We start from the raw sequence: 26148 nt of genomic DNA, 5'->3' as shown, positions 1-26148 counted from the left end.
ACACACACACACAGACACATTTACACACACACATATGGTTGGAGTGTGGGTGTCATCTGATCCAGTGGAGCTGGCTGACCCCCCCCCTGCTCCTCTTGCTGGCGACTCAGCCCTGTCTGATGAGGCCTTATAAATACTGACATGCTGTAAACTTGTAGATCTGATTTCAGGTCGCTGTTTGTGTGTGTGAACCCGTGTGTTTTGGCGGAAATGTGCAAGTGTGTTTTTTACATGTATGTTCCACTTCTGTGTTGCTGTAGTTTTTTCTTCTTCTATCCCTCTCGGCTTCTGATTTGACCTGTTCATTACAACACAGAATCCTCCGGGGTCTGAACAAGCGAATTAGTTTGTCTCATACAGCACGTTACGCACTCAAATCTCATATCTTTATTTTTAAAACACTCCCTAGTTTTTTAATGGCGTTAAAAAAGTAACGACTTGGGAATTTTGTTTTGCTGTTGTCAAGCATCTTCTCTTTTTTTTTTTTTTGACATGAGAAACAGCAATAAAAATACAAAACGTTGAGAAAATGTTCCCAAATAGGGCTGTTAATAAAAGCTCCCCACTAGCTCTCGGGTTGGGAGCCGGGGACCGGGCAGGAAGCCATTTTCACACAGGCCGTCCTGACCTCCACTCTGTGCTTAGACTGAAAATAGCAGAAGAGCAAGATTGGTGTACAAAGAGACGAGAGTGGTTTTTGGGGAGGGGGTGGTGGTGGTGGTGGAACTGAGGAGATAGATCCCTCTGCCACAACGTTACCTGAGAGAGGAAGAAAAAAAGGAAGAACGAGGGGGGGGGACGACCTGATGGTTTTTCCACCAGTCTTCTGATTCCTTTGTGACAGTAAATCTTGTGAAGTTTATTTTCTTTGCAGCATCTGTGTTTTATAAGGGCTCTTTCAATTTGTTTTTACTCTCTCCAGTGGGGGATCCCCTCTCCTTCTTTTTTCTTCATCTTTCCCCCTTTGTGTTCGACCCTTTCTAGCCTTCCCCTCCGTCCATCTCTCTTTTTTCCTTCTCCTCCCTTCTGTTTTCTTATTTCTCTCACCCTGTCTGTCCTCATCCTGTGGAAGTGAGTGTTTTAATAATGATACTTTGGGGATCTGGGATGGCAGAGCAGCTTTCTTCTCCTGCAAAGAAAGAGCTCCGTCTCCCCGCCCTCCCTCCCTCAGCCTCCTTCTTTCTCTTCTCCCCTTCTTTAATCCCTCCCTCCTTTAACATATCTGGGAAACTTGGACTATCGAGGAGTGAATGGTGGAAAGTGGGAGAGACTGATACTGGTTTACCGATATAAGTCATTAAACAACTAAATACAATTTGGGAGCCAGTATATGCCTGTCCCACACTACCAGTGGTTATATATCAAATATCAGTTTGATGCTATTTTCAAGTCAAATAAATTATCAAATCTAGATCATCAGATTGAAAGTATTTGATTGACAATAATTTGAACACCTTATTGTTCCCATGAATAAATGAAGAATCATCAACGTGTGACCAATTTTTCCGACTTAATCACAGCAGGTCAACTTAGTTAATTCAAATTTATTTTAAATGGTGTGTTCACATTTCCGTTAAATTGTCTGATTCTGTAAAATTGCATCGTTTATATTTAGGCCCAATGGCAGCTGTGTGTGAGTGTCTACCACTGTCACTGTGAGACAAAAAAAATGCATGCAATATTTTTTTCTGTCCACATCCTTACAAATACACAATTTTGTTTTGTATAATCGGTGTTATTGTGATTAATTCTAATGTTGGTATTCAATTATATTAAGTAAAAATAATGATAAATATTTTTATTCAACAAGAGGTAGTCGTTTTTATCGCTCTACCTACTTGTGTCTTCCAAAATTGTTGCAATATCATCTCCAGGTCCAAGATCCTCTTTGATTCCCAGAGCATCACCCATTGGTCACTTGCCTCACCTGCTCCCTCAACACCCCACAGCCCAGTTTGTCTCCAGTTCTTTTTCCTTGACTGGGCCATATTTGCATTATTCTGTCTTCAGAGCTTGTCCTTTCACATGTTGGCTCCACTTTTGAAGGTGCTTGCTTGAATTGGATGCAAATTGGGTATTTAAAGAGGGAAGAGAAACATGAGATAGCGTGACACGGAGCAGCTGAGGAGAGAGAAAAAGTGCGAAGGAGAGGGAGAGAGGCTTAATACGAGAAGAGAATGCAAATGCTGTTGAGGCAGGGAGGTATAGATGTACTGACGGACGGATTGAATGGATGGAGGCGAGCTCGATGGATGGTCGGATTAAGGTAGAAAGAGAGATGGGGTCAGGTGGCGGTGTGACTTTTTGGCTGGGTCAGAGTTTCTCTCTGGACGACAGCGACAGAGCCGGATTTGCATTGATGGATCTTCTTTCCATGTGGATGTCGTGTATCAGTGCTTGGGCAGATCACGCCCCGGTCATTAATCAAATCGTAGCCTTCGTCTGGAGCTATTTGTCTACCAGACGCTTCTCATCTGTCCACCTCCCTCGCTCCTTTTCTCTTTTTCACTTTGGTCGGCCTTTTCCCGCTCTGCTTCATGTCTATTTCTTTTCTGCACAGACCCTTTTCACAATCTTTTCAATTATTAGAGACTAAACCCAGATAACCGCAAACTTGAATCTCAACAGGTATTAAATAGATGATTATGATGAAATAAAAGTGCCATCAATAGGAGAGCAGTTAATTCAACCAGTGCTGTAGTTTTAGCTGCTGGTGGTGATACAAAAAGTAAAAGCCCTTTAATATTCACTCTCTTTGGCTCCAACATGATCACTAGCTGTAATTTTTACATCCAATTGTAATTCTCAAATATTTAAAAACATCAACAATCGAAGTTCTCTTTTCACATGGTTCTGTTTTTTTATATTAAAGCCCAGGCCTGAGTTCCACTACCACTTTTAACCAATGGTGAACATAGACACACCCATGATCAGTTGTTTGCATGTGTCTGCTCCAGCAAGAATAACAGCAAAGAAATGCAGTTTGGCAGAATTGCATCGCACAAGTGTAAACCAAGCCGAAGTAAACATCCTTACACAGCTTCCTCAGGTATTGTCTTCTTTAGATTATTATATATTATATTATATATATATATTATAAATCCTATTTATGCACCTTCTAAATTATATAAAGGGTAAAGGTGTGCAGATTAAAAGCAGTCTGAATAATTTCCCAAAATTTTAGTATCAAATTTTTCTGAAATGTGGTTGATGCTGGTCTGAAGTGTGTGTGATTCGTGAGACTCCTGGTGACTTCAAATTCAAAGTGTAAACTAGATAGATTCATATTAACAGCTTTCAGTTTATAAAGAAATCCATGCATACACTTTTAACATCACATATTTATTTTCTCCCTCATCACGTAGTTATCACCTTTTGAGCATTTCACTTTTCAGAACATTTTTGGATGTTCTGAATTATTGTATTATTTTGTATTTGTATTGAGGCCTAACTGTGAGCACTGGAGCTGCAAGAGCAACGAGATACAAACCCAGATGTCTTCTGCTTTAACATGGAAACGGACACAGGGGAAACATTTCTGGGAAGGCTGAAAAGAAAAAGAAAAAAAAACCCTAACAAGCACATTATTGCAATTTACCTTTTAATATGTTTACTTGGTTCATACAAGTCACTACTATTCATTAAAGAGAAATACAAACCTTCACTTGACCAATGTCCCTCAGTCCCCTCTGAGTCTGAGTCTGTCTGCAGCCCACCCTCATGCACCCATCTCCCCAAACATGTACACAAACAACTGTCTGTCTCTCTGCCGTCCAGGCTTTCTTTTCACATATCATCTTCTGCCGGTACGTGATCTCCAACACGTTTCACCACCAACTTGTCTTCACTGTCTGGGGCCTTGACGGTTTAGGACCCCTTGGTCTTGAGTGACAGCGTGGTGTGACCGGTGTGGTCAACAGTCATCTTGACCCCCTGTCTCAGTCTGGCTCCACCTGTTGTACCCCCAGGGCTTATTTTTAAGGGGACGGACCTATAGCAAATAAAGCTTTGGAGCACAAGTTAAATAAATTCATCAACACTGCCGTACCGTGTTGTGGCCCTGCTCTCCTCTGGGAGCTGAAGCACCATTATGGCTTTTCAGGCTGCTTCCTGTACAGACTTTCTTCCTGGGCTGCCCTCTCCCCTCAACACAAAAGGTGGCTGCCCAGGCTCTTGGGGTGTAGCACTTTTGAAATGTGAAGGGCCTTCGGTAGCTGCCTTAGCACAGACGTCTGTTAGTCTGACCAAGAGAGGGGTGGAAGGAAATGAAGGACAGGTTTGTGTAATGGCCTCCTCTCCCCCTGCGAAGGTCACGCAGCATTGTTGGCCGGCGGAGGTCTAAAAGACAGGCCTTCGGAGAAGCACAAAGCCGAGGTTTGGCAGGACTAATGAAACTCAGGGCTGCACGTTAATGATCTAAAAGACTGGAGCAAAACACTCAGCAGTCCCTTTCCGCTTGCATTCAGCCTCCTCTTGATCGCTCCTTCCGAATAATGACAAGCCACTCTCCTTCCTACTTTCATTGTAACCTTTGATGTCCGCCTTGTTTTCTTTGTCTCCGGGTCCCCCTCCCTCCTTTTCATTCCTTTATGTTACGCGCCTGTCACTCATCTATTACGGCAACAAATGGAACAAGGAAAACATTCAGAGGGTGTATTGTGGTGCATGCACAGCTTTGCTCTTTATTTCTTTTGAATGCACTTGAACTTGGAATTTTCCTTGGTCTGCCCATTGAATCAGCAGGATACAATTAGAGCTATTGTCATAGGATTACAAACATATTTGTTTTATAATCCACATTTCTAATCCCCTATAGTTAAATGTTTCTCTGTAACTGTTTATAAGTGACTGTTTCTTTCCTCATTGTATTAAATACTACTAATACTACTAGTACTACTACTACAATATTACAAATAATACAAATAATAAAAATTATAATTATAATAATTATATTAAAAGTCTCACTTTCCTCCTGTTGGTAAGCAACTACGTCCATGAAGTATTTCCATATTGGGCCTCCACCCAGTACAATGGAGGTAAATGGAATTGCACTCTGGGTGAAACTATTATTTACAAGGGCATTCATTTTTTAAATGAAAAATAAAAGTAAATCAGCCATTCTGCATCGCAATTCAACCTTCCACCATATTGGAACAAACTATTCAATTAAACCAACATTAGAGAGATTTCCTATCCGCATGCTGATGAACTTAATGATAAAATGTGATCATTTAATCATTTAGAACATCACACATTGACAAATATACTTTACATTTACGGAAGCCTGAACAATCGCTCTTAATGAATCAAAAACCCATTTTTTATTTGTTTTTTTTTCACTGAAATGTTCTGTATGGTCTGACATGAGATTTAAAGCACTGGGCAGAATTCCAAACATTAATGAGATGATAAGATATGTATGAAAGCTCCTGCTGTGGTCAAAAGGGAAACACATTCACTTAGGCCCTGTTTGCTGTCTGGTGCCTACAGGTTCAGTTTAGTGGGAACTGTGATCTGGCACCATGGCTGAGGAAGACATAGGAACTGTATACATTCTTCACTATTAGTTTATGTTTTGCAAGTCATCACCATTGTAATATTGTGCAATGTCGTTGGATACATCATATGATCCTCATATCGAGCAGATCAGTAACCAGCCCTCAGAGCTCAGGAGAGTGTCTGTCCCAGGGAACGTAATATCTCAGAAACAGCATCTCAGGGAATTTCTTCAAATTTGCACCAAACTCATACTCAAGCAGGAATGATTCAATTTTGGTGGTCAAAGGAAAAAGCCAGAAATCATTAATTTATGTTCTAGTTATGACTAAATTAAATTAAAACAAATAGAGTAAACTATGAATTTGTGACATTTTATATCACTACGATGTGTGTGTGTGTGTGCGTGCGTGCGTGCGTATAAGCAAATTGTGTTGCAATGTTGTCTAACTTTATGCATTAATTGCATGAATAAGTAAGTACTCTCCCATCTGAAGGCCAGGAAGGTCCTTTAAGACGCCCTTTGACATGGCCTGATTATGTTTGATTGGAGCTGCATAGGATATATGAGAGGAGATATGGCCCTTTGGATCGTGCGTGTGTGTGTGTGTTTGCGTGTGCGTGTGTGTGTGTAGAGCCTGTTGATTGGCCTTGATTAACAGACTTTGAGGCACATGAAGCAGAGCTAGAGCCCTCGTAATGTTGCATCTTGAGCTGGTTATTTCCAGCCATTCCACAGGAGGCCTTGAACCTTGCCTTGTGTGTGTGTGTGTGTGTGTGTGTGTGTGTGTGTGTGTGTGTGTGTGTGTGTGTGTGTGTGTGTGTGTGTGTGTGTGTGTGTGTGTGTGTGTGTGTGTGTGTGTGTGTGTGTGTGTGTGTGTGTGTGTGTGTGTGTGTGTGTGTGTGTGTGTGTGTGTGTGTGTTTGCTTGCATGCGTGGGCCGTGCCTGCATGTGTATTTGTCTGTATGCATGTGAGAAGTTGGGGAAAAAAAATCCTATGCACAATATCAAACAATGCCTTTTTCTTGCAGTAGATGTGTTTCTGTTGCCTAAATAAGATATTTTGGTGATCTGCCGAATCCCTGGTCTGCGATTTGATATGAATATAAATTAAAAAAATGTAATTAAATTCCAAGTGAGCAATGTTTAGAATTAGCATCTGTAAAGACCATTGAACTGAAAAAAAAAACACCACTGAGCACTGGAAAATGAATAATGTATAAAAAGCAGTACCAGCATTCACAATGGGATTCTCTGTATTATGCAGCCATTACCTGGGAAGGCTCATGATTGACATATTGGCCTGTTATGTTCCCATTTAGGACTATGAAAAGGACCTCTCTGACCTTGCTGGTCAGGGAACTTGCAGTTCTATTCACTGAAACATTTTCTAACCCTGCGTCTGTGTGTGTTTTTTAGCCAAGCTGAACAACCAGGATTCGTACAACAACTTCACCAACAACAACATGGGGAACCCGCGGCTGTCTCCGCTGCCCAGCCTCACTGTGGTGCTGCCTCTGGCTCAGATCAAACAGCCTATGACCCTGGGAACCATCACCAAACGCACCGGGTAGGTAACAGCCACGACTACACACCTCTGCCCTCTATCATCCACAGAGATCCAGGTCTGTGGCACATGAGTCTTATACAGCTTATTATAAAATGACCCAAATACTTTATTATCCCAGAATCCAGAACATGGGAGGACAAATCACAGCAAAGGATCTCCTCCAGTCATTAACAGTATCACATGTATTTCTTTCAGTACTTTTTAGTACTTTTCAGTAAATGTTTACTTTGTAATTATTGGGTATTAAGTGTAGATTGATAAGGGGACAAAATTAATTCAAACCACAAGCATAAGCTGGAACTTAAATGTGAAAAAGATGATGGGGTCTGGATACTTCCTGAATGCACTCTAGTTTATACTACTTAAAACTCAATATTTACCATTTATAAGCAGCATACAAATATTTATAAATCTTCTTTAACCAAATGTAATGTAGATATAAAGAAGAATGTTAAGTCGTTAATAATGTATTTGTGACCATTTTTACCCCATATGAAAAAAAAAATATTACCAGTAAAGCATATTACATCTGTTACATGTTTATTACAGGTTTTACCTGCTCATCCATGTGTTCAGAAATCGTACGACAACCCGGGGGTTTCATACTTGACCTTAGTAACAGTTTTAACTTAAGGGTTTCTGTGTGTGTTCTGTGTGTGTTCTGTGTATGTGTGTATGTATGTGTGTATGCTCGTCAACTGTTGCTTTTCACACATTTATCTAGTTATTAATCAATGGAGTTGGATCGTGAATCCAGATCCTTCCAGTCACTTTAACACCGAAGTCCTGGCTGTGCGCATAACGTCTTGTCTCTGTTTCGATACATTTTCGGTTAGTTGCCCTCGGAGCTCTCATTCATGTATCTGCTATTTGCTGACCATGGCTGAATGGGAAATAAATAATGCATTTCCTTATATATGTTGTCAATAGATAGAACAGGGCATCCAAGAGATATATCAAGTATAGGAACAACTTTAAGAGATGATTAGAATTGATTTTCATTGCAATTTGCCCATAACTCTGTTTAGTTAACTCTGTGTATAGAAGCCTCTCTGCTACGTCTGTGAGAAAAGAAAATCCACACGTAACATTGATGCACACAATATTTAATAACTTAAAAGTCCCTACGGTTATTGTGATCCAAGTGAAACCTTTAAAACCCTCTCCAGTTGGACTGGGTAGACAAGGGTTTAACGGCAGCGCCTTCCTGAATTTACATTTTGACCACGGTCACGTAAAATTTAAGATATACCACATTAAATATTTAACATCATGCTGGGATTTGCTGTCCTTTGCCATCAATCACATTGTAAAAACACTGTTTGGTGTCGGCAGTAGTCTTGTGTCGGCCAAAGCTTCTCCCGTCCCACATCCAGCTGATGCTCATGAACTCCTTTTGTCTCAGACCACCACTTTTTTGCATAGGGTAATGAAGCACAACGCACATGTGAACTCATTCTCCGTCTGCTGGGGAAACGGCGAACATGCATCATTCATCGCACGAATAGTTATTAAACCCCTGCCAATAAATTCAAAGTCATATTTGACTCATATTTCATTCGGTGTATCCCTGGGAGCTTTGAGTGCGAAAACAAGTTCAGTATAAACACAAGTTCAGCTCTGATATCATACACCTCCATCCTCGCCTCCTCTCCCCCCCCCCCCCCCCCCCCCCCTTGGTCCTTCGACTCAGCATTGAAATTATGTAGTTTTAAGACCATCAGCATTTACAGGCCTTTGCTAAAAGGCATTTACATAGAGTACAGGTGGCTCCGCAAATAAGGGCAGATTTTAATATTTCCATTTAAATGTAATTTTCATGCCCTGTTTGAATGGGACATGCTATGATGACTCGAGCAGATGGCGAGGGATCTATTTCTGTGTGATATTTGATAAGCGGGCTATGAGAATGAAAATAGAGACCTGATCCTGTGCAACGTAAACACCAGGTCCATCATTAGGATGCCCTCGCACGGTTCATTTGGCTTGTAAAATTTGTTATTGCCGATGAACAACTGTCACACACAGCTTTGTATATCTATGGTGAAGCTCTGGTGCCAGTGGTTGGAGCTTGGTTTTGCAGTTGTGATATATGATTTCACACAAAGTAGAGTGTTCTCAAAACATATTTAATTTCTTAGTTAAGGCCTTACATGTTAATCAATTCACCCTCAGTGAGATCTTTAAAATATATTATATTCATCTTTAGTTTATACTTCCCTTATGGTATATTCAATCATAAAAAAGGCCTCCTGTATTTTCCTGTGGTTTTCTTTATTGTCTCCATGCTATACGAGGCCGTTCTATTTATTTAATTTGTGTTTGTGGTTTTTGTGTTAATCACTTAATATATTAAGCTTTAGAGCTTCACCCTCAAATAGTTATTAACACATTAATTTATTTTTCTTTGTATGATGAAAAGCTGTGAGCTTTGCAGGGCGAACATGTATGAACTCATTTGTTTTAGAAAGATGTTTTTTGCGCGAAAGCCTGAAACAGCTTGTCACTGTAGTTTTAAACAAACATTACTCTTACTGGAGGATTTTATGCACATGTCTGGGACTATTTTCATCTGTGGACTGATACACGTTCGATGATTTGGGTCAGCATGTCAGGGAGATGTCCTTTGGTTTAAAAAAAAAAAAAAAAAGTTCTGTCTGTGCCTGCAGCTTATTACTAATAATGGTAACAATCACTAGTTGGATCACCTCTAGTTGTCATGGTTATTATAACAAGTAATCATGGAGCAAAGAAATGAGAAATTAGGTTACGTACTATGAAGAGCAACCAGGTCTGCATCAGGACAGTTAGGGCGGATGGATCTGCTCATAGAACTTCATGGGAGACCTCTGTTCATTTCCTGTTAGAAAATAAAACGTCAATATTGTTTCTATCAGCGATGACGTTGTATTTTCAGCATCGTTACCACTGTTTTGACCGCGAAGCTCCTCTAGGCTTATGAAGAACTGAATTCAAACCCAACCACAGTCTGTTCCTAAAACCTGACCAACTCTTCCACAACTTTAACCATTGGTAGACTTCAGCATGTTTATTGTTGTAACCGTGACGATGAACATCTGATACCATTAGAGGGTAGGAATAAAAACAGAATATGTGGTTTGAGGACCTGATGCACCACGTGTGGCTTATTCATATTTTGTTTAGTGTTATTGAGTTTTTCATGTTTAACAGAAGCCATATTGAAATTGCACAATATTGCACTGTAGCTCTATGGAACTTAACACTAAGATGAAACCGGCTGTGGATACAAACACAGTGTTGTTTAGTCGGACACATTCATCATTAGCTTGCATCTAATGTTCTTAAATATGGGGATGTACAGTATATAAAAACATAAGACCCAAAGCTAAGTCTAATACTATTCCTGCATATATGTCACATTTATCACTGATAAATAAAGGCACTGTAGCTATTAATTAAAGAGTAGAGTGCTGTATCAGCTCTGTCTGGCCCTGGAGGCTGCTTCACTTCTCCTTCATCCATCTCTTCATCCAGTCCAGAGGAGGTGTCAGTGTTAATGCAACAGGACATGCAGCTGTGTGGCCCGCTCCTGTACGCACACAGCTGCACCTAAACCGAAAACACAAAAACACACTGGGCGAGGCGGCAGGTTTGGCCCCTGGTGTTAGGGGGGTGGGGGGTGATATCGTATGCTTTCACGCTATACTCGCACAGGAGTATCCAGGCACCATCTGTCTGTCTGTGCAGCCAGCCATCTCTTTCTTTCTCTCCCTTTCTCTTTTCTCTCTTTGTCTCTCTGCGATTTGAAATTGGAAAAATGTCAGGTTAGAATCAGGTTCTGCTTAAGGTAAGGCGTTATAGTGTCCTCACTACTCATGTAAAATGACACAAACGTGTGTGTGTGTGCGTGTGTGTGCGTGAGTGTTTGCGTGTGTGTGCGTGTGTGTGTGCGTGTGTGAGATGGAGAGAGAGAGGAGGATCCAGCTGCTGTGTTTAGTATTTACACCTGTATGAGCAGATCCCTGTTGGCAGGGCAGCAGAAGAACACACCAGCTGCTTAATCTACATGCCCTACTAGGCTTCCATTGTGTGTACCGTGCCATGAAACACACACACATGCACACAACAATACACTTGTTCACACATGTCGATGAGGCTTTTTCCCAGTTTGTGTGACCAGGCAAATTGCAGGGATCCCTCATTGACCTCGGCACAGCTCCAGACCACCAGTGTGCAAAATGTGCTGCTGTTTGTCTTCAGGGGCCTCAAAGTTTGAACATCAAAGGAAAACCTCAGCAAGTTCACGCGGCCTAATTTAGAGTTTGGTGTTTTCCTCTGTAGGAGCAGGGAGGTAGAGTCGGATGTGGTTCAGCATCCGCCTGATAACCCCCCCCCCCTCCAGAATAGGCCAGGTCAGGGAGTGGGGGGGGCTCAGTCGAGCTTCTGCTAGTCCTCAACGTCCCTTGGGAGTGCTGAGCATGGAGAGGAGTGTCGGCTCTGACCCGGCCTCTTGTTTCCTGTCAGCCAAATTTGGACCCAGATGAATTAAATCGCAAGGCGGAAAAAGACATTAGTCACTAAGTCCAAAAGATTCTGTCATGGTAAAAAGTCACCGTCGGAACTTAATCTGTGAAAAAGATTAAGGGAGAAATATTAAAAGCATCAGCTGCAGGGGGAAAGTCCACCCGTCCCTACGGTGAGAGATTTCTTTGAGGATAGATTTAACTTGTCAAAATGCCTGTCAGTGTCAAATTTGGGATTTGCGAGGCAGACAAACTATTGCACACTCATCCCTTCTACACACAGTCTGAATTTAACACAAACACATGAAATGCCAAATGGAAAGATTGTCACACACACACTAAACAAAACACTACCCCTCGACCAAATCCCGCTGATGACATTTTCAAGCAAATGCAGATGGAGTGCACATGAGGTAATGAGAAAGACAACAGCGAGCGGACGAGTGGAACCTTGTGACCTGCCACAGATGTGCCTTCAGATTACTGTAATACGGACGTAAGAGCCGGGACACAATGCACGAGCCAGTGTCACACAGAGCCTCGCTCAGAACAAAGCTAGAAAGGGGCTTTAAGAACGCATCGCCCAGCGCCGCTAAACCATTCGCACAAATCACCTCACTTCCCTCATTTTAATAGCTCAGGCGGAGCTGCTATTAGAGATAAACGTGTGAAGGACTATTCCCCGGGAGTGGGGTCGTCGCCCTCGCAGGTCGATCACGCTCTCGCTCTTTTCCCTCTGCTTCTCCTCCTCTGGTTCCGCCTCCACACCCACCCACTCCCAGTCTTACACCCCTTTTACTCCACTGACCCATGTTTAACTTGTGTTTTCCAACATACCGCTGACCCACGGGACATTTCTCCACTAAATCTGCTGGATGAGGCGGTGCGTCATCTAACTGGGCAGCCTTTGCCTACACTGTGGTCAGAGCTGTTTACTGCCAGCTCAACAGGGTGGGCAGCTCTCCCAACGTGACCTCATTATTTTTGTTTTATCCTAAGGAGTGTTGAATTTTGACGTTTTTATTTGTAACACTAAAGCTGAAATGGAATGCACTTAAATATAACAACAGGCCCATACGGCTAAACACTGGTGGAAGTTAACCACTTCAACCAGTGAACACTTCTCGTTATTGTAAATTTGCGAAACTCCGTTTTTTAAGTAAAAAAACCTTTATCCTTTTAAAATGTAAGATAAACTACAAAATAGTGCATTTCAAGATTTTAAACCACACCTAAGCTTAACCAGTTTAAATGAGCATACGTGCAGAAATCATTGCTGTGGGATAATTCAACTTTAATAATTTGCGTATTAAAAATTAAGACAGATTTGCAAGATGAACTTAGAAATTAAGTTAATGATTTTAAATTTTCCATGCCAAAGATAAAGATCATGTTTACTTTTTTAAAGATGACAGTTGAAACAGAGAGAACAAATTCATACCTTTGTCTTGAGTTGTGTGAGATCATAAATGGACGGTGCTAAGACAAATTTGAGATCAGATCATTAAGACGCTATTTGTATTTCTATAGAACTTTTCTAATATTGATAACCACTCAAAGCACAGCACAGTTTTGCCATCCACCCATTCACACACACATTCATACAGTGCATCTATGTGCAGCACGTTCTCCATCACACATCACTCACAAACCGCCGGCACAGCAGTTGGGTGCAATTTGGTTTTCAGTGCCTAAGGACACCTCGGCCTATGGAGCATTGAACCGCCGACCTTCTGGTTAGTGCTCTACAGCTCTATCTCCTATCCCTCCACATTCTCTTAGCAGCCTACATGTGAATGTGTCCTGGGCCACATGTGAAGGACCGACTACTCAGCTGATTCCCTCTGAACCGCTAGTTTCCAGTTAACCTAAAGCGTTTTTTAAACTTTCGTTTTTATTTATTATTCACTTTTTTTTGTATTCTGAAATCTTATTTTATCGTAAAGCTTCATGTATTGATACACCTCGTTCTACTGGCTCCACTCTCCCTGTGGAAAGAAAGTGTAGAAACACAAACATAATTGTACTGAAATTGGACACATTTGACAAAAACATAATTTTCTTGAACATAATTTCTATACATGTGTATTTGCATATAGCTCCAATCACAAGTGGTCAAAGGAGATTTATTCAGGACGTATTCCAGCCTGTGACCTAACGTACTTACAGCTGTCCACTTGTGATCAGATCCCTCTGGACAGATGTTAATACCAGGTTGATGATGCTTCTACCATGCGACAGATGCTAGAATGAAAAATAAATACATTGATATAATATCTATTCTATTTGTACACTGTATATGTGCCATACGCTGGTGTGGATGAGCTGTAAACAAAGAGACGTGATCTCCGCAGAAGAAGCACCAGGTCACATCCTGCCTCTGCATGCTGCACTTTTGGAAACACATCTGTCCCCATTTTATTTTGCAAACTCTTTTGGAAACAATGACACAGTTGCACACACTCAAGTCCAAATGCAAAGTGTCGCTAACACTTACTGTCAGTAACATGAGAAATCAATGCTCTTTCTTTTTAAAGATTGCTGTTCCTCGTTTTCCAGCTTCCGATCAGATGATCTGCTCCCACTTGACAAATGACCGTGAATGGTCAAGTGATGCATGTTTACGATTGAGTTAGACTGGACAGACATTGTTATTATTTTGAGGTGCTGCAACATAACCTAGTAGTGAGAACATATATTGCTCAAATAGTATTTCCTGTCCGCAGTACTACTTCTACTAAAAACAATTACTGTAATTTTTGTTTAGTGTAACATATAAATATTAAACATTTAAAACGTTTCAGTGTCATGCAACTAATATTAATTTACTGTTATCAATCCCTTTGAGATTTTTCCTGTATGAGTGATCACACTGTACCTTGCCTAAAAAGATGCACACGGAAATGGGACTTGTTTTATGCGAATGAGTCCAAATGATGGAGTACGTTTATTGTTTTGACTCAGTTTTATCTCCTCCAACTTTCTTGCATTGATTCTATCAGAATCAGAATTCTTTTAATTGCAAAGTATATTTGCACATACAGGAAATTGCCTTGGTGTGGTTGGTGCACTCTACATAAATAACAATCAGACATTAAACAACTATATATATATATATATATATATAAATATATATAAAACAATATAAAACAAAACAATATATACAGTGAGAGAGTTATGGGCACGTACAGTGAGTAAGTTAACCTCTTAGTAAACTGAACAGTTGCATATATTGGAAATTGCCACTGTACACTACTACTTCCACTACTTCCAGACTCTCCCAGCCTCAGACAACTGAATCCAACCAGTTATAAGTTTTAAGAAAGAAAAAGGGAGAAATTCAAAGTGGCCAGTAGACCGCCCCAAAGCCTACATGGCCTTTGCTCCTACCATGGAGATCTCCCCCCATTTGTCCATCACTCTCCCACTGGTGTCCGTCCATTTACCCAGCTGGAGGTCCCGAGTGGGGTCTCAGCAGGTTTGATAGAGACCGCCCACCCCCCCCTGTGCAGCTCTTTGATAAGTGGCAGTTTACCAGGGGCCTCCGTTACACCAACCAGCGTGTTCATTTATCAACGTGCGCTCCAGGAGTAAGACATTCCGGGGGCAAATTGTTGCTCCCTGTCTCCCAGAGGAACATTTCTCTACACATCGATGTACCAAGACTAATTGGAGACTGTGCGCTATCGTTGGGAGGGCCCGGGCGGATGCTGCGAAAGCGATAAAATAAAGAAGTGCTGCAGAGTGCTTTGTTTGGCTGGGGATTCTGTTTTTTCATGACCGGGGGAGGTTGGCCGGCGGGGACAGAGTTCAGTCTCATCGGACCTTTATTGCTGCAAGGAAAAGACTTATTTACTGTAAACTGTTTACGGAGCTCTGTCACTATCTCTGGACGTGCAGGATAAACACAGGAACACACTCCCACTCCTAATGTCTTGTAAACACCAGGAACACGCACAGACTGACAGACCGAAATACACCCTGAAAAAGACGCCACACTCGGTGCTCCCCTTATACACACACACACACACACACACACACACGCAGAATTTACTTGTTAACATAATCATAGCAAAGGCACATGTGTTTCCAAACAGGCAAACATATTCACAGGACAATGCACAGCCATAAATATGTACTTGGACAACAAAAAAAATAGGAGACGCATGTAAATACACAACTCCTTGTCTCAACAATGCCTGAGTGCTGTTAGTTTTATGGGTGTCCCCAGTTGTTATACAAATTAGATCAGCTCCTCATACTCTTTCTCAATCTCAACAATCAGTTCTTCTGTGTCAGCTGGATTCCGCACATGGACCCAGTCCCTTTAAAGTTACAGGAGAAAAAAGGGGGGAAGGTGGGGAAACATGATATATGTCCGAAGACAAAAACAAAAAGTCTGCGGACGAGCTACATCTGCCAAATATATGGTATCACACTTTACAGTGTCGGCCCGAGCGGATGAGTCATCGAGCCGTCCCGCAGGTTTTCAGATCTGTCTTTTGCGCTGCAGACGTACAGCTTCCTGTCGTGCACTTAAACAGACACGTCCAAAAAAGTATGTAATATGAAAAGTGTGTTTGCTCAAGTGTGCGAGTTTAATAATGGTTTTTCCGTCTATCTCTGTATCCTCCCGCCCCCCTCCCCACCACCCCCTCTCCCCTCCCACCACCGTCCCTTTCATGAAGACCCTACCTCTTTGGGGCAGGATGTTTTGCCATTAAAACTCCATGGTGAGTTTTGCCTCTCCCCCCCACTCAGCAGCATGCAACTGCACTCCGCCGCAGCACACCTTCTCCCATCGCCTCTGATGCGTCTCCTGTTGTATTTTTTTTTTTTTTTTTAATTCCTTAGAGTATGTGCTGTCATTCCTCATGAGGGGGGGAGCAATCAGGGTTTCCTACTTTTCTTTGTCTTTTTTTGCAAATCCCTCATTTATTCTGTTAAGATGTATTCTTTAGGTTTTATCGTCACTGAAGTCACTATTATTTATTTAAGGTTTCTGTTGGTTTTGCTTTTTCTATAGAGTATCCATATATGTTGTGTTTGCAGTCATGATTGAACATCTTGAGGCTGCAAACATTAAAGTTAAAAACAGCATGTCGTAGGTTTATATCATAGGTGGTAGTTGTGCGTACATGTTGAACGGCTTGAGGCCAATGCCAAAGCACATCTTGTTTGGTTGCCATGTGGTTTCTTTGAACCCCCCCCACTAGAAAATTACATCTTTGTCTTTTTTGCCTATTTCTTTCCCCTCAGTTTAGACCCTCCATGACGGTTTTCAAAGAATAACGCCTTTGTGTTACACATATTGTTCGTATTTTCCTTAAGCCCACTTTGGTTACGTATTTTTTTTATGTCAGATGTGTGTTTGCACGCAGTGTTGTGCTTTGTCATATTCTGGTGTTAATATGAACAGTGTCCTGTGTGTAGAAATGTGTGTTCCTCTCAAACTCAAAGTGAACAAAATGGAGAAAAAAAATCGGATTTATTTAATTAATCATAACAAAAAACTTGTATTTATGTAAAAAATCTGCAGTAATCAGATTTCTTTTGTGTAAACAATGGCTCAAATAGCTTTGTAGTGTTCAGGATGTTTCTCACCGGCAGAAAACGGTGATCTCCTGGCTCTGGCTACATCAACGCTCTATGTTTAAGTTTCAAAACGTATCGCTGCTGCTTCATTTACACACAACTCCAGTTTTCGAGCTGGAGTTGAGAAGTTTGGAAATTGTATTGGTCCATTTCAGTTTGAAAGTTCTGTGGCTGCATTGTCGTCTGGCCAGGCAAAAAACCGAGACGTTCGTGAACCTGCTTTCACTTCCTGTTTGGTTCGTATCACTCATTAATGAACGACCAGTGGTGAAGGCGAAACTTTGTCAACACCTCGTTGTCGGTCCAAGAAAATAAATCCCTCGTCTTACTTTTCAAAATTGTTTCGTCTTGTTTGTTTTCTGTAACTGGGCAACTATTTGCAGAGTAGACAATCTGCATCCTTTTTACACCAGTATACACGACCCTTGCATGTGAATGGTCATGAGAAATACATTTTAAGGTATATGGGTTTATGGAGGGGGGTTTAATACTAATGCAGAGTTAAATCGCTTGTATTGAAAAGGATTATTTTAATTTTAACACCGGTTTAAAATGTGAAAAGTAAAACAATACAAACCCCGATAAAAAAAGGTTTATTTTATAGACACTTGGAGCAGCATCTTGTGAAGGCACTTGAATTATAGGGGGGATACTAAACAACAGTATAGAATCTGTTATGAGGGACGAATCTGAGGCTGGACATAATAAATGACTAAATTCAAACAAAACACAAAAAGGAGCCATGTTCATCTATAATCTTAACATTCTGAATTAATTCAGCAAACAGAATTGTTTCACTGTTAACCCATCGTAAATGAACAGAAGTAAAATGTCTAAGATGGATCAAATCATTACCTAAATTTAAGAATTTAATATATCTCAAGTTTTTCCTTGTAGTTTGTTACCTTGCAATTTTGAGCTTTCTCATATTTATTTTGTTACAGTGCTGCAATGGTAAATGTAAATTTGACTTTTATTTCAAATTACAATATTTGAAAGAATTGAACTCTGAGTAACTGGCACCATAGCTTCCATTCTCACGAGAAATATTTTCCCGAGGGACAGAGAGTTTAGGGCAGTGAAAAACCATCCCAGTAAATAATAAGCATAATTAGAAAAACTGAGAAAAAAAAATTCAGAGAGCATCTTCCGATTCAAGGAACCTTTTCCTCTAGGGGACAAGCCCTGTTATGACAAAGTGACTTTCAGAGAGAGGCCCCGAGTGGCCCAGTGAAGTGAACCTTTCTCCTCCCTGTTGACTTCATTTACTCTCAAAATGAATAGCATGTGGTGCCTTACCTAAGTTTTGGGTTTCATCTTTTGTTGTAGGCAGTCATTCTTTTCACTTTTTAATTGAAGCTTTTTTCTCCTTATCCCCATCCACCTCCTTCTTAACCGAGGCCCTAAGTGATTTCCGAGCGTATACTTTTCAAAGGTAAACATCATTAGTGTCAGAATCGTGACCTTACGATAACTGCTTTCTGCTCAAATTGGGCCTAGTTACCTCTCTAATAGTGTATGTCTTGAGACGTGAGCTGTAACAACCCATTTACCATTTCGGCCTCAGCCCTTCGTAGAGGATAGGAACACATTTTCGAAGCAGATCCCTGTTTCATTTCCTTTCACCCAGATACCAAAGCCGATCAAATCTCCATTTTATATACTAGGCACATATTGTTTACAGCTGATTTTGTATTGGAAACTTACACCTCTTAATATACCTGGTGTAAGGAAACACAACTTAATCTTGCATGCCTTGTATGGCAAATAGTGGTGAGTATGATGATTAGGTTGTTTTCTCCTTGAACATTTGATGTCCATTCTCCAGTGTTCATAGTTTCCCCAGTGGTTGTCATCAGTGCTGTGCGTTCAACACAGCCCCAAGGCTGCCTGCTTTCCAAGGGCTCTTGTAAAATAATAAATGTGGCATTGAAGGATGTGTCCTCCACATGACTTCCCTTCTCTTTCTTTCCCTGCTTGGTCACAGCCTTAACACCGGCTCTGTTTCTGATATGAATTAACCATATGGCCCGGAATCAGTGCAACAACAGCCGTGCAGCTCTCTGTCACTGGATGGCCAGCTAAAGTGAGCACTATCATATTTGTGTACTGCGAGCGCTCTGAAAATAAATGGGAGCTGCCACCGGACTTCCATCCCCCCCTCAGAGGCGCCTCACGTTAACCCCGGACATAGTAATGCGAAGGGACTTTGATGGTTGATGTCACAGATTGAATTATGCCCTTGAGGAAAAGCTATTAGCTCAGTCAAGAGTCCTCATTTGTTAAATTAAAAGTGGAAATGACATGTGAGTAGTCTTTTCAGTGGATTAAAGTTGCAAAGAAAATGGATTCCACCCGTTGCTAAAAGGCAATAGTACAATAGTAAACCTTGTGAAGGGAGAGGGAAAAAAAGAGATTTGCTGTTGTAGTGACATCCATCTACCCCTGCTCCCAATATCCTGTTAGTGTATTTATTTTTCATAATTTATTGATATTGGGTTGCATCTTTGGAGCGTGGTGTTGTTTGCCAACCCACTCCCATGCTGGTCCACTCCAAAAACTGGTCTCGGCCCCCCTATTTGGAGATGAGGACCACGCTCCTGTCTGTTGGATCTGTGCCTCTGTATCGTAAGGGGAGAAACCTCAACACTTGAAGTGAGATCAAGAGGAAAAGGATGATTTAAAACACAGGTGAATAAACCAGTGGTCCCTGTACCCGGGGGAGACGAGAACCAAGCTGCTCGGTGCAAGCTGAGGCGTCTTCAAAGAGATCCAGACCCAGCTGATCCACTGTGAGGCCATGTAGAGCCAGGATTATCACTTGATATCAAATACTTACAGAGTGTAAAGTATACACATTGTATGCTGATTATACTTAATGTGTACTTTGTAATAGTATACGTATACATACAGCTCAGACCACAAGTAGGTGAACAATTATTCAATTAACCATTTTCAACATACTCAATTTAAAATAAAATAATGGCTACTACATATTGTATATATCCAAATTCAAAATGAGACGTGCTGAACAACACAGACTATGAAGAACATAGAAACTTGTACCTAAAGTATAAGGTGTGAGGTCAGTATGCGTCTGTGCAACTTGGTCAATCCTTCCATAAAATCATGAAATAATAATATCTACTGTGCCTTTTTAAATTCTTTTTCGCACTGATTTTCATTCCTCTTTTAGGTAAACCAGTCATATTAAGTCAATTCATTTCCTTGATATGTTATTCATTTTCCCTTTATGTCCAAAGTCAACATGACGACTATGAGGCGGTTAGAATATCTTTGAATATGTAGTGTAAGTCACCGTGTGGTGTGTCCCTCAGCCCTCTGCTCTCACCCTGCAAAACAAACCTCAGCTTGCTCTGAAATGGGATTTGTGTTTCCTGGGTTATTGGAACCAGTGAACCACAGAGTCTTTGAGGGTTTAACATATTTTCCAGCAATGGGAGAGATGGAGCACCATGGGTTTATGGCAATTAAACACCTCACCAAAGAAGAACTCTGACTTTGCAGCTCTCAGTAACAGTTGGGAATGCTGTTCTTTCTCTTTAACAGAAATGATATGGTGTTCTGAGTGCAAACGGGTCCCTTGTCTCCCCCATTCCCTTACCATTGAATGTGCTGTGGGCCATTTTAATGTTGAAGGACACCAGCTAGTTGGGTTAGTGAAAAGTTGACTGTACCTGTTTGTTCAATGTGTTTTGTTCAGGAGACACTGACAGATGAATTGGCCTGAGGATGAGCTTGGAGGGGAAGACAAGGGCACCCTGGAGTTAGCCAAGGCAATATCCTGAGTGTGACTTTATCTCCCTCTTCATCTTCCCTTCACAGACAGGGCTTACTGTGGATATTTGGTCATTCAGCCTTCTCTCCTTGACCCAGCACCAATAAACACAAGCTACGGAACTTGTAGAGAGGCCTCTCTTATGAGCACATTCACCCTTTCCTTTTTCGTGATCCCTCTCTCCCGGAGTTATTAATGAGGAGCTGAGGGGAGGCCTCAAGTCTTTCAACACATAGAAGTTGGGACGTTTCTTACGTACTGGACTTTACTCATTGACATTTTGGTCGATCAAATTCCACAAAGGCCAGTTACGTTGGCATTCATTAAATGCAAAATAATTTCAGCTGCATTAGGCCTGTTGGTGTAGATCAGCCAGTGCTGCCACCTACAGTCAAATAGCACAATAGTTACTGTAGTTTTAACACTTAAATCACCTGCAGGCAGTTTTTGTTCTGGGTGTTTTCTGAGGATTTCACATTTAACACTTGTGTATCTGATAAAAACTCAGTTGAAATAAATAAACAAATGAAATGCTCACTCTAAAATATATATAAAAAAAACATAAATCATCATTAATACTTATCGTACATTATTCAAACACCTCCAATTTTTTTTTGTTTTGGATTATTTTGTAAAGTAATTTTTTTTTTTTTTTTTTTTTTGAAATGGATGGGTGTTGGATGGGAAACTCTCGATCTGAAACTATAAAATATACTGTATGTCACGTGTGGCGCTGCTTTATGCCGGGTGTGAGAAACGGCCCTAAATTTCCAGGTACTTTATTTCTGTGTACATGTTGCTTATATTTGTTCCATATAAACCAAAACATATAAAACACCTGTACATGGTTTTGCATTAAAAAGCTTTAACTCACAGTTCAGAGACACAGAATGGAACAAAGTGTAGTTCTGCATCCATTAAGTCTCTTAAGACTTTTTTTTTCTCCAACAAGTGAGTGTAGACAGAAGTGAATGTGCTGCTCTCATGCCAGTGTGGTTTTCAAAGGTCAAGGTTAAGCAGCCCTCAGGGAGTGTGTGATACCACCATGGGTCTTCAAGTCCTTAGTCCACCTCAGACCTGATCTGCTGTGACTGGGTTTTACTGTCCAGGTTGGTTATAAGGCCAGACAATAATACCAGGCCTCGCTACTGTTTTCTGATCAGTACCATATGCAGGGCCATAGTGCAGCTGAAATCCCTTTCTGTGTCCGCTTCCTCTCAAACAGTCCTGACAAGCTGAATAATCCAATAACCTCTAATAAATTCTCTCCTGTGGCCAACACAAGGTCAACCAGTGAGGAAAGGCAGCTTTGACGTGGCTCTTGTGAGCTGCATGTTTAACTGAATGATAACTGTTGTATGCATTCATTTAGAATATCCTTCAGATCACGTGGATCCAGTGTGGTTTTACGTAGTATTGGTTCTAGCATATGGAGGAGCAGGTGTGCCAGAGAAATGTCTCTAGATGTACTAGTATGGACTAGATGTATGCAGCGTATAATCAATCACGTTACCATGTCATTAGTGACACATTGACTCACTTTTATAATTGGAGTCAAATATGGTGATTATTTTTGGTTGGAAATGGGTTGTTTTTCTGCTTTAAACTCACTGAGTTTAGTTTACAGAATTCCATGATGATAGTTCCAATTAACATTGACAACACTGTGGTTTGATTGAAATGACAGAGGAAGCCTGATCTTCAGCAGCGCCATTACTGTATGATACCTACGACAGGAACAATCTGGACCTTTGTCTTCCAACAGACAAGGAGATCGAAAATGCTTGGACTAATTTTTCTAAAATTTGACAAATTTCTATTATTTTCTCGCTCTTTAATATGATTGTTGTAGTTGTTTTTTTTGCCTCAATTTTTCATATGCTTTTGTGTCAGTGCAATTGGTCATTTTATTTGCAGGCATTTCAATTTCTCCTTGCATGCAAAGCACTGTAATAAAGTTTGTTATAATTGTACTTAGATGTCACAGTTTAGTTTTGATATAGCTCCAAGGTGTTGTATTGTATGATATTTAAAAATATTTAAAATTAGCTTTTGTGGAGCATACAAATGGAAAATCCTGGTCTTAAATGTGTTGATTCATTGAAACACCACATACAATTAGAAAAATAATCCCAATGGTTGAAAACTGCTATACTGACAGCTATTACTGGTAAATCAATGTCACACGGTCATTTTGGAGAAAAGTTTCTTGAATTTCTTAACAGAAGAGCACAGTAAATGTGATGCTACTGTTTACCTTATTCACTACGGTCAAAGTAACCACATCTTAATGTGTGTGGTTCTTAAAGCAGTCAATCATAAATTAGTTAGATGTAGATTTTTTAAAGTTTTAAAGTTCACATATACAAACACAACCTGTACAGCATCTTTAGGAGCCCAGGCAATGCAGTGCTTCGTCTCATTGTTGTACTCTTTTCCTTCCTGAAGCAAAACTAAGCCGCCTCCCCAGATTTCTCCAAGTAAATCCAGTGGAGGAGAGTTCTGTGTGGCCGCCATCTTTGCCTCGGCTCGCTCCTGGCTCATCACCAACCCCAACATGAAACGAGAGAAAGGTTAGAACACTGTCACTGTTCTGTTTCTTTCCAAGTCAGTATCATGGCAAAGTCCAAACACCAAAATCTTTCTTTATCTTTAAGAAAATTTTAACGTTTTTATCATAACATTTAGTAGCCGCTTTAAATATTTGTATCACCAAATTCCTTCTCTACTTCTCACAGATCAGTCTAGGCAGTCGGTCGTGGACTCACTGTATATCCTCAGTTGCTACGGTAACTTGGTGGAACATGTCCTGGAGCCTCGGCCGATTAGCACTGCTCAGAAGATCAGTGATGACACACCTTTGGAGCTCAACACCTGTCCAAGGGCCTGCTGGACTCTGGCGAGGTAACGCCGTAATGTCCACTAAATCCTTGGGAACGTGTCTTGCTCTGCCAGTCCCTTACTTGATCTGTGTCTCTGAGCAGGACTCCACAGTGGAATGAGCTGCAGCCACCCTTCAACTCCAACCATCCCCTGGTGCTGGCCTCAGACCTGGTGCAGTACCATCAGTACCTTCTGGCTGGTAAGTGCTAAACTAATCTTAACGTACACGTGGAACGTCAATAGTATCAAGCTGTGTTCAAATGCAAAGCAAAATTATGGGGAAACATAAATTCATGTTAAGTCGATGTTAATGTATAAATTAAAGCACAAACCATCATTTTGTAACCAAAAAAATGTCATCATGGCGAGGGAAAGTAAAGATTGAAGGTACTTTCATGTGTTTGAGGTAAAGTCTGTGTGATGCTATGTGCAACTCCACACATCAGACCCAGGGGCACAGAAAAAATCACATTACACATAGATCAAACCAATTTTCACTAGGATTGTAAAATGTTTCTTAAACCAAAAGCTTAAGTCATCAGAATGTTCTTCCATGTTTTTCCTCTAGAACTACTTAATTATTCTCAATGTTTTTCAAGTCTCTTTTTTGTCCTGGGTTCATTGCAGATAATATTCTCTAAATTAAATATTAACCTCAAGTAGCAAAACAAATGTCAAATGATTTTTGCAGTTTGTACACCAGTTGGTTTTGACCTACAGTATTGGACTGGACTCTCAGCTCTGCGTGGGCTTCTTGAATCTATGCATCATAAAATGTAGGTCTGTGTATGTTTCCTTAGCACAGGCTCGCAGGAACATGCAGGTTTTCTGTATGTTCTGTATGCGTCAGTAGTCAAGGGGGTTATCCATATTCCCTGCTGATTTTCCATGTTTACTATGTTGAAAGCCTTTCCTCAACCTCTTATTGGTGCCACATGCAGAGAATAGACCTTTTCAGTCAGCGGCCTTTACGTTTTCTTTCTCAAAGAGTCCTGTCGGAAATAATCACATGTCTTCAGTTTTTGCTGCTGTGCTTTGAACCCATTCTTTGCTGTCCATACTACACGCCTGCTTCGGGACATACTAGCACGAAGCTATAAGATGCCACACAGAGACCAATTAGCTGACACCCTAAACTCCCTCTAATTCAATAACAAGTACAGAGCACTTTAGGTTTCTGTCTGAAAGGCCAAATCGTAAAAGCACCAAGTGCACACGGATGGCCACACACGGAATCAATCCACCCCCTGAAATAGGCTGCCGTTTTGAGCCCACTCCATAATTATAAACACACAAAATCTGTAATTAGCTCCTGCGGGTGCTCTGGGGCAATTGGTAGCTGTGTTTACCCTAATCTTTCTACTCGTCTCTGTTGACTTCTGCGGTGCTCCAGGTCTAACTGGTAGGATATTTTCTCAAATTAGTGCTAATGGTCTCTCCTAGTGTCAGAGCGATGAGGACGCGTTGGAGTGACGGGCACAGGCGTCAGCCTAGTCCACCATTCTGTCTGCAAGCCAGGGCTGAGGAATTGGCTGCATAATGAGAGAGATTCATTGCATTAACATTTATGTCCAATTAACAATAGCCAGATAACATGGCCCTATCGCTTTATTCCCCAAATCAACCCAGTGTTAACTGATGCAAGATCAAGATGCTATAAACATAATTGCTCAGCCCTCTGCCCAGTTCTTGTGCTCCTGCCATTTTCCCTCTGGGCCCAGCGTCCTATACACCACCACCGCCGACTGGGTTACTGTTGGAGTGCCACCTTCCATTTCTGTGCTTTGCACCCGAGCTCAGGCTCTCAACATCCTGTTTCCCAGCATGCGTCTCCTTGCCAACCCTCTGCTGTGCCGTTTCCTCCAGGGCTTGGCATCTCAGCTGAGAAGTGATCCAGGAGAAAGGGTCTATTTGACCGCAGGGTGAATTACAGCGCAGCCATACGCCTCTTGTCCAGCCGCCTCTTGCTGAGCATAAAGATCAAGCAGCTGCAGAGGAAACTGAAAAGACACAGTTCTTTCTTGCAGAACAAATAGTGCTATCTAGGTCCAATTTACATTGCTGATACAGCTATCATGACATAGAACAAAAAAGAAAAAGAAAAACTATTTTCTGAGACACAGAACATAAATACTCAAAGACTGGAGGAATGAGGGAAAGGAGTGTCTCTATCCCTTTCAGTTAATCATCTAACAAACGCAGTGTGTCTCTAAAAACACGGTGCTAGGCAAAGAGGTGGCGGTGCGTGATTGACAGGCCATGGTCTCCGGTCTCGTGGCTCTATATTGGATGACCCAGG

General features: G+C 41.2%; 1 protein-coding gene across 2 annotated transcripts in view; it reads left to right on the top strand.

Moving 5' to 3' along the window:
* Nucleotides 1-26148, top strand: part of bcas3 (BCAS3 microtubule associated cell migration factor) — a 312845-nt gene that overhangs the window by 91828 nt on the left and 194869 nt on the right. For both annotated transcript variants that reach the window (XM_061072808.1, XM_061072807.1), the window contains exons 16-19: nucleotides 6917-7067; nucleotides 23415-23539; nucleotides 23705-23870; nucleotides 23951-24048. In XM_061072808.1, the coding sequence (XP_060928791.1) occupies nucleotides 6917-7067; nucleotides 23415-23539; nucleotides 23705-23870; nucleotides 23951-24048 (540 nt within the window). The remainder of the gene's footprint in view (nucleotides 1-6916; nucleotides 7068-23414; nucleotides 23540-23704; nucleotides 23871-23950; nucleotides 24049-26148) is intronic.

This window comes from Limanda limanda, chromosome 6 (genome assembly GCF_963576545.1).
Source record: "Limanda limanda chromosome 6, fLimLim1.1, whole genome shotgun sequence".
NCBI lineage: Eukaryota > Metazoa > Chordata > Actinopteri > Pleuronectiformes > Pleuronectidae > Limanda > Limanda limanda.
This window is presented reverse-complemented; position numbering and strand designations above follow the sequence as displayed.